This window comes from Macrosteles quadrilineatus, unplaced genomic scaffold, assembly GCF_028750875.1.
Source record: "Macrosteles quadrilineatus isolate MER2022 unplaced genomic scaffold, UCM_ALF_1.0 Scaffold_6__1_contigs__length_79288215, whole genome shotgun sequence".
Classification (NCBI taxonomy): Eukaryota; Metazoa; Arthropoda; class Insecta; order Hemiptera; family Cicadellidae; genus Macrosteles; species Macrosteles quadrilineatus.
Window position 1 is genome coordinate 66424450 of NW_026542599.1, and position 14981 is coordinate 66439430.

Sequence of the window (14981 nt, forward strand, 5' to 3'; positions counted from 1 at the left end):
ATTGGTTACGGAGAAAACTAAAAAAATGGTAAATTTAAAATTCCCATGTTATTCTTATGGAGAATATTGTAAAATGTTGTAGTTTGCTTGTTTATGGATATATTTTGATCAAACTTGGCAAATTTATTTATTTTATAGTAAGCTATCAATATTTTACTAAAAACTTACTAAAAACTACTTTATTAGTTTCCTTGTAGCAGCAAACCTAGGTACTCGTTAAACCTAATGTTATTTAAATAGATCAATTGAAAATCAATTCGGCCAAATGGAAATTCGCTTAGACGGCAGGTTTGCTGCGGCGGGGGTATTTTATAAATTGGGCTGTTAAAAAAAAATCAACAACAGAGTAACATCGTAACATCCACGTTCTAAAAGGTATTCTTTTAACTTAGTTTTGAATTTCGCTTCTGACTTTAAGGATTGTAGATTGGCTGGAAGTTTGTTAAGCAGTTTTGGCCCGAGATTTTGAGGTAATGACGCAGCTAATTCCAATCTATGAGAGGTTTGTCTATGATGGTGTCTTTGCCTAGTATTATAATTATGAATATCTGCACCGGTTACTTTTGTTGTTGATTTAAACCTATAATATAATAGAGTTTTTAATGATATGTATCGCGAAGGTTAACGTTAGAATTTCAAGGGATTTAAAAAAAAATTCGGCAAGGTGTTATAACGGATAATCCATACAACCATTAACTTAATAGATGATATAGACGAAAATAACTGCGGATGTTGTTTTAATTAACTGTAATGCAATATCGATTGCCACTATCGATGACTCATCTAGTTTATCGCTATCATTTCCCCTCGCTATCGATATCGGTGATATCGCTTCACGAAGGGTCAGTGGGAATTTATCTGAATAGGGATAATTATACGTCAGCGGGATAAAGGGTAATTGTATTGGGTATTTAAATTAATACACAACCTCTCCAAATCCATGGACGCATTTCCAAACATTGGTGGGACAAATTCGGGAATAGTTGGGAATTTGCAAAAGTAACGTGGGGACTCACTTTTGAGTTACCTTACCAAATTCTTTCATTCCTGTGAATAATATTCCGAAAAATAAACGGGATGAGTTTGTGATCGGATGGAATTTGACAACATAACATTGGATACTACTGTCTTAATTTACACGATTTGTTAAAATCCATGAATACAGAACGAAAATTTCCCTTACTAAAGGTAAATTTTGCTGTCGGGTGGGAGCTAAACAATGTAACGTGGGGTACTACTGGTATAATTTACCCAATTTCTTAAATTCCATGAATACAAAAAGAAAATTTCCCTGATAAAAGGTAAATTTTGCGGTCGGATGATAGTTTGTCATCGTAATTTGGGATACTACTGGACTGGTACAATAAACACAATTCTTTAAAATCCATGAATACAGACAGAACATTTCCCTGACAAAAGGTAAATGTTGCGGTCGGGTGGGAGTTTGTCAACGTAATTTGGGATACCACTGGTACAATTAACACAATTTCTTAAAATCCAAGAATACAGAAAGTAAATTTCCCTGACAAAAGGTAAATTTTGCTGTCTAATGGGAGTTTGTCAACTTAACGTTGGATACTACTGGTACGATTACAAATTTCTTAAAATCCATGAATACAGAAAGGAAATTTCCCTGACAAAAGGTAAATTTTGCTGTCTAATGGGAGTTTGTCAACTTTAACGTGGGGTACTACTGGAACGATTAACAAATTTATTAAAATATTTCCATGAATTCAGAAAGAAGATTTCCCTGACAAAAGGTAAATCTTGCGGTCGTGTGGGAGTTTGTGGACGTAATTTGGGATACTACTGTACCGGTACAATTGACACAATTGTTTAAAATCCATGAATACTGTACTAAAAGAACATTTCCCTAAAAGGCTAATTCTGCGGTCGGATGGGAGTTTGTCAAGGTAATTCGGGATACTACTGGTACAATTAACACAATTTCTTAAAATCCATGAATACAGAAAGAAAATTTCCCTGACAAAAGGTAAATTTTGCGATAGGGTGGGATTTTGCCAACTTAACTTGGGATACTACTAGTACGAATAACAAATTTCTTAAAATCCATGAATACAGAAAGAAAATTTCCCTAAAAGGCAAATTCTGCGGTCGGGTGGGAGTTTGTCAACGTAATTTGGGATACTACTGGTACGATTACAAATTTCTTAAAATCCATGAATACAAAAAGTAAATTTTCCTGACAAAATTACCACTGGTACAATTAACACAATTTATCCAAATTCGTGTAGGGTATTCTATAAAAATCTCCAATTGGTACAGATTAGGAACATTTCAATTGTCGCTATCACTTTAACCACCCCACATACCTTTTTCACTGTGTACCGATTTCGGGAAATTATACAGGGACACAGGGATCGACTGGGGTAGGGTGGTTGGGGTGGGCAGTCGGTGTCCCAGTATTGATCTACTCTCCATGGTGGTCGGTCCCGTCAGTGTGAAGCCTCTAGTACTATCGGCCCTAGGCCTTCATATCACCCCTGAGTTACCAGAAAACATCAACTGTGTCGCAAAGGTACAATCGCCTCGCCCTGTCGCCCATGCAAACCCTTCGTAAGAAGACCAGCCCGTGTAAATGTAAGTGTTTACGTCTTAGGGTGGGTGAGTGCATGCGACGCGGGTTTGATGTAGTGTTTGAGTGTGAAACCTCGGTAGTGGATTTGTGCATAGCGAAAGGGTTCATGAACAGTGTGTCTCCAGGTATGGTAGAACCTCGGTAGCACGAAGGTGGACTAGGAGTGCATTAACCCCGAGTTCGATGTAGTTTGGTGTTTTTAGACCCTCGGTAGCAAGGGTGGTTTAAAGAGTGTTCTTCTTATCAAGGTTCATCGAAACTCAAAGAATCACCGTGTCAATTCAAATATTGCTAGCTCTAATGTTTCAGGGTCGAATTACTGAGTGTGTGGGTTTCGGTTTGGTTTCGTTAGTAGTGGAATTTTGGGAGTTCTGTGTCACGGGTTATTTTCGTCGTTTTAAATTTACAGTGATTTTTTTTATCGGGGAGTTAATTGTGTGTTACATAGATTTATGTTCTTCAACTAGGTAAGTTTGACTGCCACAATTTATGCTTTGGTATTTGATTACAGTAAATCGTTTCTTGATTTACTATACAAATATTCCAGTTAATTACTGATCAAATCTTTATACTTATCAAAGGCAAACACCACTTACTGACAGATGGTCACTATATCACACCAAATGTACGACATTGAATTAACAAATTAGGTGTAGAGGGAACCCTGTATGGTGTAGATGTGATGTGCAATAAGATGGAGTTTAAAATCGAAATTTAAGGGGGGTTTTGGAGGGTGGGAAGGCTCTGGTGAAATTTTACTATGCAAGATTTTATTTTGCTTTGGTCTGTATAAACTGAACCAGTGGATGGGTCTTAAATCTGATGGAAACCGGCTATCGGGTAGAATTAAACAAACAGTTTTTGAGTGAAATCTGATAAAAGTAAAAACTTTACTTTTCCCCATGTCTGCACCTCGAAACAAGGCAGTTAACAAACTCCATTAAATTGAAAAGCAGTACAGGTATATTTGGCATAGTAAAAATACATAAATTAGTAAAAAGTGGTTAAAACAAATAATCTAGCAAATTTGTGTTCCTTCTTCGTTCACTAGCTAATCATATAATTTCAAATCGTATTTCGTGACTCAGAGAGTAGCGGGATCCACTATGAAACTAAGATATCTTAAATTCCCTAGAAGCGGAAGTCCCACATGTCAGTTTTATGATATACGGTACTATACATATTGATAAAACAATATCATAGTCTCTGATAATGCAATCTTCCTAGAGTATATTTGGCTATCAAGCTCATTGAGAATAACCAAAGATCTATTTAAGAAGTCTTAAAAAAATCATCTTTAAGCATAAACTAATAAAAAGTCAGGGGCGAGACTTGATCTGCTGATAAACTGAACCAGTGGATGGGTCTTAAATCTGATGGAAACCGGCTATCGGGTAGAATTAAACAAACAGTTTTTGAGTGAAATCTGATAAAAGTAAAAACTTTACTTTTCCCCATGTCTGCACCTCGAAACAAGGCAGTTAACAAACTCCATTAAATTGAAAAGCAGTACAGGTATATTTGGCATAGTAAAAATACATAAATTAGTAAAAAGTGGTTAAAACAAATAATCTAGCAAATTTGTGTTCCTTCTTCGTTCACTAGCTAATCATATAATTTCAAATCGTATTTCGTGACTCAGAGAGTAGCGGGATCCACTATGAAACTAAGATATCTTAAATTCCCTAGAAGCGGAAGTAGCGCCACATGTCAGTTTTATGATATACGGTACTATACATATTGATAAAACAATATCATAGTCTCTGATAATGCAATCTTCCTAGAGTATATTTGGCTATCAAGCTCATTGAGAATAACCAAAGATCTATTTAAGAAGTCTTAAAAAAATCATCTTTAAGCATAAACTAATAAAAAGTCAGGGGCGAGACTTGATCTGCTGATAAAGTAAAATATATAAAATATCTAAACCAAGTATAACAATGAGAGTTTTCTCTGTAACAATCCTTTTTCTTTCATTCTACTTAACCGATCTAAACAATTTATTTGTCATCTTAAAGCTGAAGGAACCAATGGTAACTAAAATGGTGATTTCCTTTAAAGCTTCGCCCCCTAAGTTCAGTGTTTTATTTATTCCTAGATTTTGCTTCTAAAGGTCCAGTGATACAGACCAACTTTATTATGGGTTTAAATGGAGTTGAATTATCATCCACAGTCAGATTTTAAACAAGAGACAAAACCGTTTATGAAAATGCATTTTTTAATAACTACTTTTGGTTGATAATTAATTATCTATAGTCTTTGAAAAGTAAAAAAGTGTTGCATTAGCTTAATGTTTTTCCCGGAAACAAGATTGAACCGTATTAAAGTGTGCAGTTTGTGTACGGGGCCCCCCTTGTATGACAGTCATTCTAATTCAACTAGGCCTATACAAACTTGAAATTGCTACAAACAAAAATGCTTCAGATAATTTATATTTCCTATAATTTAAGCTTCAGCTTTATAAATGTTTATCAATTCATCAATTCCCCCCCCTCCAAAAAAAAAAAAAAAAAAAAAAAAAAATGGGTCCCGTGTTTTAAGTGACAACTTGGCATCATTTAGGCTACTTCAAATACCTCTTATGAATGAAATGTACAAGATATATGGCAAGCTTTGAAAACATTTTTGTGTGATAAATATAGATTGATCAAACAATGATTTAAATAAAGAGATAGATATCTGTTCACCAACTGCAAAAAAGATATTTAGTTGCAGAAAACAGTGAACTTCAAAATAGTAAAAAACACAACCTTGTCATCATTCCGTTCAACTGTAACACACACGGCCTATCTTGAGGTGGATTACTGTTTTATAGCTTGATTTAGTTTATCTTTATGAAAAGTAAAGTTGTTGAAATAAGAGGCTGGATTTAAAGTGCACTTATGAATCCTGAAATTGCATTACATGTTTTTTAACATTATGGCACATATCTATTCATTTTTTATATTATATTTTCGTGCACAAAAATATACTGTAGCAGATTTTGTGAAAGTTTGTAGGAATAACTTTTATGAGAGAATCTTAATAACTAATATCACATAAGGCACTCAAATAGGCATTAAGGCACTAATATCCTACCTGCAAAAACATGTTAAGTTCTATCACAAAACTATGTTCAGCAATGAGAACTTAAGAAGCTGACACGCTGAGTAAAAAATGTTGTTCCACAAATTATTATTAGTTCTTGATTTTTTTTGTTCTTTGGAAACCATATTATTATTTATGCTCCGATGTAGTTATCTGGTCAGGATGGTGGTCTAGGTGTAAATAAATAAATTATACTGTTGCCTGTTTGAATAGAATTTCAGAATTTATTTTCCTACTTCCGGATATTGATAATATTAATATAAAATATTTTAATTTCTTTACAATATCCAAAATAGATGGATTTTGGCGATAAGAAATGGTGTTAGATGGAACATAATTGAAGTGCCAGCGATCAGGGACAGCTGGCCCAGTTTTGAGCGATAATACAAACTATTGCTCAATGCTCCTCACAATTTCACTCTCAATAACCCAACTGACAAGATGGGCAGGCGTCGGAACACCTAAATCATGTGATTACAACAAATAATATAATACCAACATTAACCTCTATGCTGAGAAAAATCCACTTGAGCCTTATTTTGTACTCTTTAACTGTTAGGAGTTCAAATTAATAATTCTACAAAAAAATCAGTAATTATTGAATCAATTGGATTTGGTTGATTAACATGGTTAAAAAGACAATAGGCCAATGCAGTTAAGTTAAACTGACACCCCTGAAGTGTGTTTAATTATCTATATTTCAAACTTCCCATAGTTTGAAATATAGATACAGTAGGACCTCAATATCTCGAATCTGAAGGGGTTATGATAAAAATTCGAGTTATCAAGTTTTTCAAGTTAGTGAGGTTCGAGTTATGAAGGTTCCATATGAAAAAGTTCGAGATACTGAGGTGTTGGGGTCTGACAGTGATGTTACGTCATGGCCTTTATAACTCGACTTATACATGTTAAACCTTAATAATCGAACTCAAACTGTATTTATACGTAACTTACTGAAGAGTAACTTTGGAAGCAAAATAAAACAATTTGAATGCACATAAAGTACTGTATTTATTATTTGGCAATAAGTTTGATAAAGTACATAAAAAACATGTTAAATGACAAAAAAAATAGTTTAAATACTGTACAAAACAATAATACAGTATATATCATCCATACACGGAACTACATTTACTGTGTATAATGTTTGATTAAAGCAAACGTTAGTCAACCTCTTTATATGTACTGTAAAAACAAGCTAGGTACTGTAACAACAAAAATACTGAATAGGTACAATACTGTACATACAAAAAGTATGTAGACTGTAGAGAATAATATTTAAAGGGAAAATTCTAGTGTGATTAAAATAATAAACAAAATGCTGGTTAAGTTAAGGTTAACAACTCATAATGTAGTTAAGTACTGAATCTACTTTGGCAAAACGGGTAAACTACACTGACTACAGTGCCTAGCCAAACAGACACGGGAAGCAAACACAGGAAGTTTGATTTTCACGTCTCGACAGGAATCACAAGTGACTTGCACTGTTATGGCAAAACTTCGAATTATTGAGGCACATTCATGCGAACTTCGACTTATAAAGGTAAACTTCGAGTTACTGAGGCTCGATGACGGGAAAATTCGAGTTATAGAGGTAGAATGTTACTGTTCAAAAGTTGTTAAAATTCGACTTATTGAGGTTAAATATTTAGAAACTTCGACTTATAAAGGTACTTTTAACATTATGATTAATGTGGATTTCAAGGGGATTTAAAAAAAATCGAGATATTGAGGAATTCGAGATATTGAGGTTCGAGTAATTGAGGTTCTACTGTAGTTTGATTTATACAGGTCAGATTAGATAAAATTTGAATTATGGAGGTCCCAGTTTTAAGTGTAGAGAGTTTGAGAGAATTAAGACTAATAAACACATCTTATGAACATCAATAAGAGCGTCAATTCATGTTTCAACAGGCGTATTTTTTGTCCCGAATTCAAATTACAGAGGCTTACGGTAATGTAGTTCGAATTGTAGAGGTTGACTTTGAATTTTGGAGGTGACAGTTCGAATTCCGGCAACAAAATTTGAATTGTAGAGGCTCAAGTATGTGTAAATTTGAATTAAATCACTTTGAATTACTGGTATATTATTTTTTTTTATTTTAGAGGTTTTCTGAGGGGGACCCCATCCATCTCGCTTGTTGGGTGTTAAGGGATCTTATACCAGTGGTATAACAATACCATATTTTTCTATTTAATTGCTTTTAATTATTAGCTTCGATATTATACACAGTTGAACCAGATAGTCCAATTTCTGCACCAACTTAGTAAACGGAGCAGGTTTGGTGGTATTTTTATGCCTTCGATCCCTGAGATCACTGGTTCAAATCCTGCCTATCACCAGTGACTTCCTTATACATGTAACAATACTGCAGCCCTTTAGGTATAGGCTGAAGTGATATGTAATACATCGCAGGAAATAGCTTATTGTCCTTCAGGCATAATAAACCCCTAATAGTTTTGAGTAAGTACTTATTCTTATTCTCTATTTCAGACAAAAATGAGCCTTCACGATTCCTGGGAGAAGGGGTGAGTTACAAAGCCAAGCTGATCGGTATTCTGGAAGTGAGCGACCCGCGTGGCGACAAGATGTGTCAGGAGGCGTTGGCTGATCTGAAGATGGCGATCAGGGCGGCGGGCGAGCACAAACAACGTATCACCATCAACATAGCGATAGACGGACTGAGGCTGCGGGACGAGAAGACCGGGGTAAGGCTAACGTCTGTAGACATCGTCGGGGGTCACTGTTGGTTTGAACAAATGAAGCTGTTTCCCAGTAAAGTCCTGATAATCCGTTAGTAACTTTACGCCACACTACACTATTTTGACGAACTTCCCATGCAAGGATTTAGTCCAGAAATCAGCTGTTTGCCGCCAGCTTAATTAAATGGGGTTTCATTACACACTACTGTACTGTAATGAGTATTTACCAGACACCAAACAGCTGATTATATTTGGCAATGAGTGGCTATAAACAAAAACATAACCTCTCTTAGAGGCTATGAGTACTGTAGTGATTGTTAGTTCTTTAGTCTAAGGAATATATAAGGATTTGTACAGATTTTTTATTTTAAATTTTGTTTAGGTTTAGTTTGTTATGGTTTACTGCAGAGGTTGTGTTTTCTTTACAATTTGTTTCTTGTTATTTCAGTAATTTTAAACCCTGTTAAACCAAATAATAGGATCCAATCATAAACAATAAATTGTCCCCTAGTTAGCCTATATAAAGTAAAACACAAATCAAGAAATTAACCGTAAAATAATATAAACAAAATTTTATCGACACTAGCGCCCAGATTCACCATATATGAACTAGACACGAGAAACGAGCTTCAAAATTTACAATGGGATGAGAGGTGTACTCATGTTGGTTAGTCTATGGTTTTACTTACTCTGTTTGTTACTAATAGTATGGAAAATAATATTGTACGTGCCTCACCCAGGAAAGTTTTAAGGTTTTTACATGAAAATCATGCTTGTATCGTTAAAAACTTGTAGAGTACTACTGTAAATTATTGCGTGAGTTTCATACAAATCTACTCTATGGAGCTATATTAAGACCTTTTACATTTGATCTTCAAGCGCTTCTTCTAAACATTGAGATCAGAACACATGCCTTACGACTGGAGTTCTAGTTATCTTATTTCTGATAATTATGACTTGGATAACATACAACAATGATCCAATAACTATTAACTACTCTCCTAAATTAAATGTATATTGAATCTATTGTGGGGACAGCATTTGAGGATCATGTAGTAATAAAAAACCCTAAAAGTCCAGGTTCTTCTTCTTCATATAGCTTTAAACAATGATAACGTTTTGTTTACTTGCAGGATTGCTTGTACCATCATCCAGTTCACAAGATCTCCTTCATAGCTCAAGATATGTCGGATTCTAGAGCATTTGGTTATATCTTCGGCTCACCAGACACGGGGCACAGGTTTTTTGGAATAAAAACAGACAAGGCAGCAAGCCAGGTATTTAAGATTTGTATAGCATACATCAAGTTGAAGAGTTAACAAATGTTCTGCCAACATGATTTTATGTCAATATTTCATAAGAGTAATGCATCCATATTTACAAACGTCTTGTTGTAATTGATTATGAGTTTATCTCTCTTACTTGGTCACACCTGACCTAGTTTTTGGCATTTCATAAAAGCTTTGTCTTTATTTAAACAGTGTCAGTGAACTCAAACGTAAATATTTTCAAAATGGTACAAAATAACCAAATTCGTAGTAGGTTTTTGTACAACAGTTTTCTCATTTCTTCTTTTTATGTGTTCTTATTCTTCCAAGTTTAAGAAACCTGACCATCAAACATAGACGTGGCGATCCAAAGACACTGAAGTACAGTAGAACACCTCACATCCGTCGGAATGGCCAAAAGGTCGGATACTGTGAGGAGACCCTTTTTACGATTTAGAAATTTTATCCGTTTACAAAAAAAAAACAATATGTAACGATGAATACTATCTGGGCAAGCTTGGGTCAGGCCGAGCATATTTCCAAGACCGCGAATGCGTTTGCAAAGATGCGGGAACGAGGAAGAGAGTGTTTTCTTCAGGCCATCAGAATCTCTCTCTTCCTTAGTAAAAATGCTGTCAGTGACAGTGAAATATTCCTGATTTTTTGTATAGTATTATTAGTATAATGTATAGTTTGCAGTGTTGTGTTTCTTGTGCCAGTTTGTACTCTTTCCTGTTCACACTAGTCTGTAATACTCTCTAAAAACCCTTAAAACTTAAGGCCCTTGTCCTTTATAAGATATTTTAACCTCAAAAAGTCAAAAAACTTTATTGTATTTTACATTTTTAGGTTGTCATTTCAATGAGAGACCTGTTCCAAGTGGTTTTTGAGCTGAAGAAGAAAGAAATTGAAATGGTTAAACAGCATATCGAACAACACCAGATCAAATATGGAATGGGAATTTACGGGGACTCTCCATCGTCAAAGGTAACTATGGTTATTTTCAAAGTCTCATTAGTATCATTGACTTTCAGCTTTGACTAATGATAAATCAAGGTTTTCCGTTTCCAAGTTAAAGCTGTCACCTGTTTTAGAATCATAACATATGTAGTTGAAAAAACCCCTCACAAATAGGGCTTTAGTCAGAAGTTCGGCTTTCTCGCTTTTTTCCATTCTAATATTAAATATACGCCAACCCAAATAGTAAATATTTCGTTTCAACCAAGTCAGTAAATGTTTGTGTAGTACACGTTTCCTTAAAATTGCAACTAAAATATTAACAGCAATTAAATTATTAATTTATTTAGTTTACTTGTTTATGGATATTTTCTATCAAAATTGTTAAATTTATTTATTTCATACTAAGCTATTAACAATTAAACGCCAAACACACTTTATGGCATTCCTTTAGCAGCAACCTGAAGTACTTTTCAAATCTAATGTTTTTTAAATGGGGCAATATGACTTGTTTATAGAAATATTTTAGCTAAAATCCAATCAGAAGTATACAAATTGAAGAAATTTGCATAGGTTTGTTTTAGCGTTGGTATTTAATACTATGTTATTTTATGTGACGATTAAGTTTGGCTTTGTGAAAAATTAACGACAGGAATCTCTGGAATTAGCTGTTCAAATAACTTACCTTTATTTGTATTGTTAAACTGATTACGGCGTTAATGTAAATGAAATGTTTTCTTAGCCTACTATCAACTGTCAAAGGTAGTCTAACCTCAAAGAACTCTAACGTATAAGCGTTGTCCTGTGGCTAGCAGTGTAGAAAGCAGGGCTAATGCTCTTTCAATTGACGACACAATGAAAGTGTTATGTGTTGATGCGTCGAGATAGAACACAGTGGCTCTGGCTGCATTCTGCTCCAAGTTTCCCTCTATTTCGTGTCAATTAACCCTGATAAATTACATCGGAGTTTTCCTTAAACTGGGATATGGTATGTTACATTTATATTAATTACAGTTAAAGTTGTTCTGTGTTTTAAAATAATCTTAGCTTGAAGATTTGGAGAAAACTATTGTGATTTTTTTCTTGTGATTACCCAATTTTTCCCTAAATGTTTTTCCTAATGTAATTTTTTTTTTAAGTTGATATCTGCTTGGTGATTATTTAGCACTTAGATGTCAAATTCGGAATGCTATTATTTTGTTACTTTCGAATAAATTTATTTGGAAGCTTTCGCTACATTTGTAAAGTAACTTTTTTTCACATTGAAAGTGAATTTAACCTAACATTCTCTCATGTAAAAGTGTTTGATTATGGTACCTATTTATAAATTTTAGCAGTAATCAAGAATTATTTTGTCTAAAAATTAATACACTGCTTGATTACAAATTAATTATTTTAATTTTAATTAAACATTTCTATTTCCATGTTCTTCTATGATAATTAGGCTAATAATAGTGGAGCTGACGCGCGGAATTGCGTTCAATCTAGACACAGATCGTAAGAGAAAAAGGACTTCTTGCTATGAGATAATTTTATTTTTAGACAAATTTAATTTTGTACATAAAAAATTCTAAAGCACGCACCTCCCTCACCCAATGTTAAGTCGATGGGAAACCCCCAAATTTGACGTGATATTCCATTTCAAATTTTTTTTTTTATTTGATGGCAAATCTACCTGTCCAACGATACCTTGGACATGGTGATCGGTTGTGTGCTTCAAAACTATTATCACAACATTCATGCAGGCCTATTGAGTATATGAAAGATAGATATGCATACCCATAATGTTTGTCTTAAAAGTTTACATTTCTTTCCTAGACTCGAGCCAATTAAGCACTGTATTACAGATAACAGTAGAGACTTGTGTTTCCCAAAAGCACACTGCATAAGTTACTGATAATAGACAAAAGGTTATCATTATCATTTCCTACTAATTGTTTTCCTCACATTTTGCGTAGCTCTTTCTAGAGTCTTTATTTTGACGGGGTAAAGAATGTTGCATGTTCCAATGTGATTTAAATTGTATAGAAAAACAATGAAAAACGAGCCAACGGTGAGTTTTACAGTTAAATATTTAGAATACTTTGTCACATGTCCATATATTACATTAGTCTAGTGTCAGCATCGGAGGCTGCAACTGTAATAACATGTCGGTCACTATATTTCTATGTGCAAAATATTTCCCAGAAATAGATATATTAAAATTAGAACACGAAGTTTTAAAGGTCAGTATAAATTTTGGTTAATCAATGCTTCAAAGAAAAGGCTATCTCAGATTATGAAGATTTAAAACAATGTTTTTTTACGTTTTATAATTATTGTCATCTTAAAATCTACAACTGTAGGCCTATGCACAATATCTATTTCTTTAAATAATCGACGATGGTTTTCTGAACTTTATCGAAGTAAAGGATCCCTATCGTAGTCTACTCCATGGCATTCTGTTTGCCACGACTGAATGATTCCTATTGCTCAGCTAATTTTCCACTTGATTTTAATATTTATTTAGATTTTGGCTATCCAGGGTCTCGGTTAACTTGGTGGTTAAAGGGGTTTTACTGTGGTTGCATACTTTTTACAACCACGTATATGTTAAATCGTACAAACTAGACTGTATATGGCAATGACTACCTGTACCTTTGTTTCTGTGTTATACTTAAAACATTATTTTGCCCTTGATTTCAGGCATCGAACGATTCAGCTTCTGCGTCGAGCAAATTAAAATCAATCACGGAAGACAGTTCGAAGGACAACGCTTCTAAAAGTTCCGCCCCTTCAGAGGTTAGTGTGTGTTGATTTGTTTGTCTTGAAAGTCATCTGAGCTTCTTTTACTGGCCATATTACTAAATTTACCCTCCCATTAACTCTACATTACTGTGAAAATTATCGTCCCATTAATTTCTCAGTTTTCTAAACCAATGCACTCGGTTTTCAAATAATTGCTAGACTAGACAAATTGCAATTCATTTTATTAATGGTTAACTACTTGTTAGGGTGGTATGGATTTTGTTTGCCATTCAGGGGTTGTAAGTGTCCTTAGGTTAAGCGTTAGGCACACAATTTTCCTTAATCGTTTGCATTTTAACATCTTAAAAATAATAAGGTTATTAAAATGTTAGTCGGTGTGTGGGATTTTCCTATATTTGTTCCAATTATGATGTCATACTTGAGTAGATATTTTCAGCTTCCTGAATATATTGGTAGATTCCATTAAATTAAAAGTACAATAGAGTGTTTGCTTCATAACTGGGCCTCATTTAAGTCAAAGGTCGAGTAAAAACCAAACAAAATGTTTCAAAAGTGTTAATGTAAATAGGAATTTGTATCATAAAAATTCTACTTACAACTGATGCGTTTGATTTTTTATACACATTTCTTCATCCCACATAATTAAAATATCCTTAGGTAGGCAGTAAATGCAAGCATATAAATACAAAATATACACCAAAAAAATTTAACAAATAACAACTCCTAACTTTGGAAAAAAATACATGATAATCTGAATGCCAAATCCAAACAAACAAATTTTCAAAATTCCCTCTTATGAAGTGTTCTAAATGCCAATCCTATCCGTTTTAATGATTATTCATTTACATTTGCTGTACAACATGAACATGAACATCAAGCAATTCATCTAAATTTCCTACTATATATGGAAAATTAAAAAAGATTTCCCTAAGAATCTCGTTTTACAACCTCTTTCTAGCCAGTTAGATATGTTAAAAAATCTTTGCAAAAGCTTATGCATGCCACCACTCATCCAAACTCATTCAAACGATTAACGAGAATCACAATAGTAATTGTTAAACAAGATCTTACTAAATTTCTGAATTTCTTAAAGTAATGTAGCCTAATATAGGTGTCTCAAATGTACTATATTTTTAGTCGGTATAGAGAAAACTTTTGCTCCACGGTTCCATGTAAAAATTGGAAGTAGGACCTTCATTGGCTCCTATTATCTTTATATTAAAATTGTTATAAAAATATAATTTTGAATCATTTGTAATAACCGAGATGGACTGGAAGCCATAATGGTAAATATACATTATTGAGATACTGTATAAAGTTGTTAGAGTTCATATAAAATTAGTTTCGGATGAGCACGGGACAGTTATCTTCCAAGACTGGGTTAAAATCCTAATAATGTCTGCTTTTGGCCTTGATCTGTTATCTGGTGTTTGAATCCTACCTCTTCTAAAAAAACGACTCATTAAAAATAAATCTGAAGCTAAGGCCACACGTAGTTTTGCGTTAGTGAAAAACGCGAAGTTAAGCCACGCGGTCAGTGTCAATACACGGCGCAGTTGAACCGCTTCCTATTGGGTTTTTCGAGACGTAGGAATTGGCTAACTCAGGAACTCGCTAAC

The 14981-nt window shown here is 34.0% G+C and overlaps 1 protein-coding gene across 3 annotated transcripts in view; it reads left to right on the top strand.

The window, feature by feature from the left end:
- Positions 1-14981, top strand: part of LOC128996358 (protein disabled) — a 40993-nt gene that overhangs the window by 16107 nt on the left and 9905 nt on the right. For 2 of the 3 annotated variants that reach the window (XM_054421637.1, XM_054421639.1), the window contains exons 3-6: positions 8181-8395; positions 9523-9666; positions 10507-10644; positions 13300-13395. In XM_054421637.1, the coding sequence (XP_054277612.1) occupies positions 8181-8395; positions 9523-9666; positions 10507-10644; positions 13300-13395 (593 nt within the window). Of the gene's footprint in view, positions 1-2463; positions 2602-8180; positions 8396-9522; positions 9667-10506; positions 10645-13299; positions 13396-14981 lie in introns of those variants that run through there. The other variant, XM_054421638.1, reaches the window with a different exon arrangement.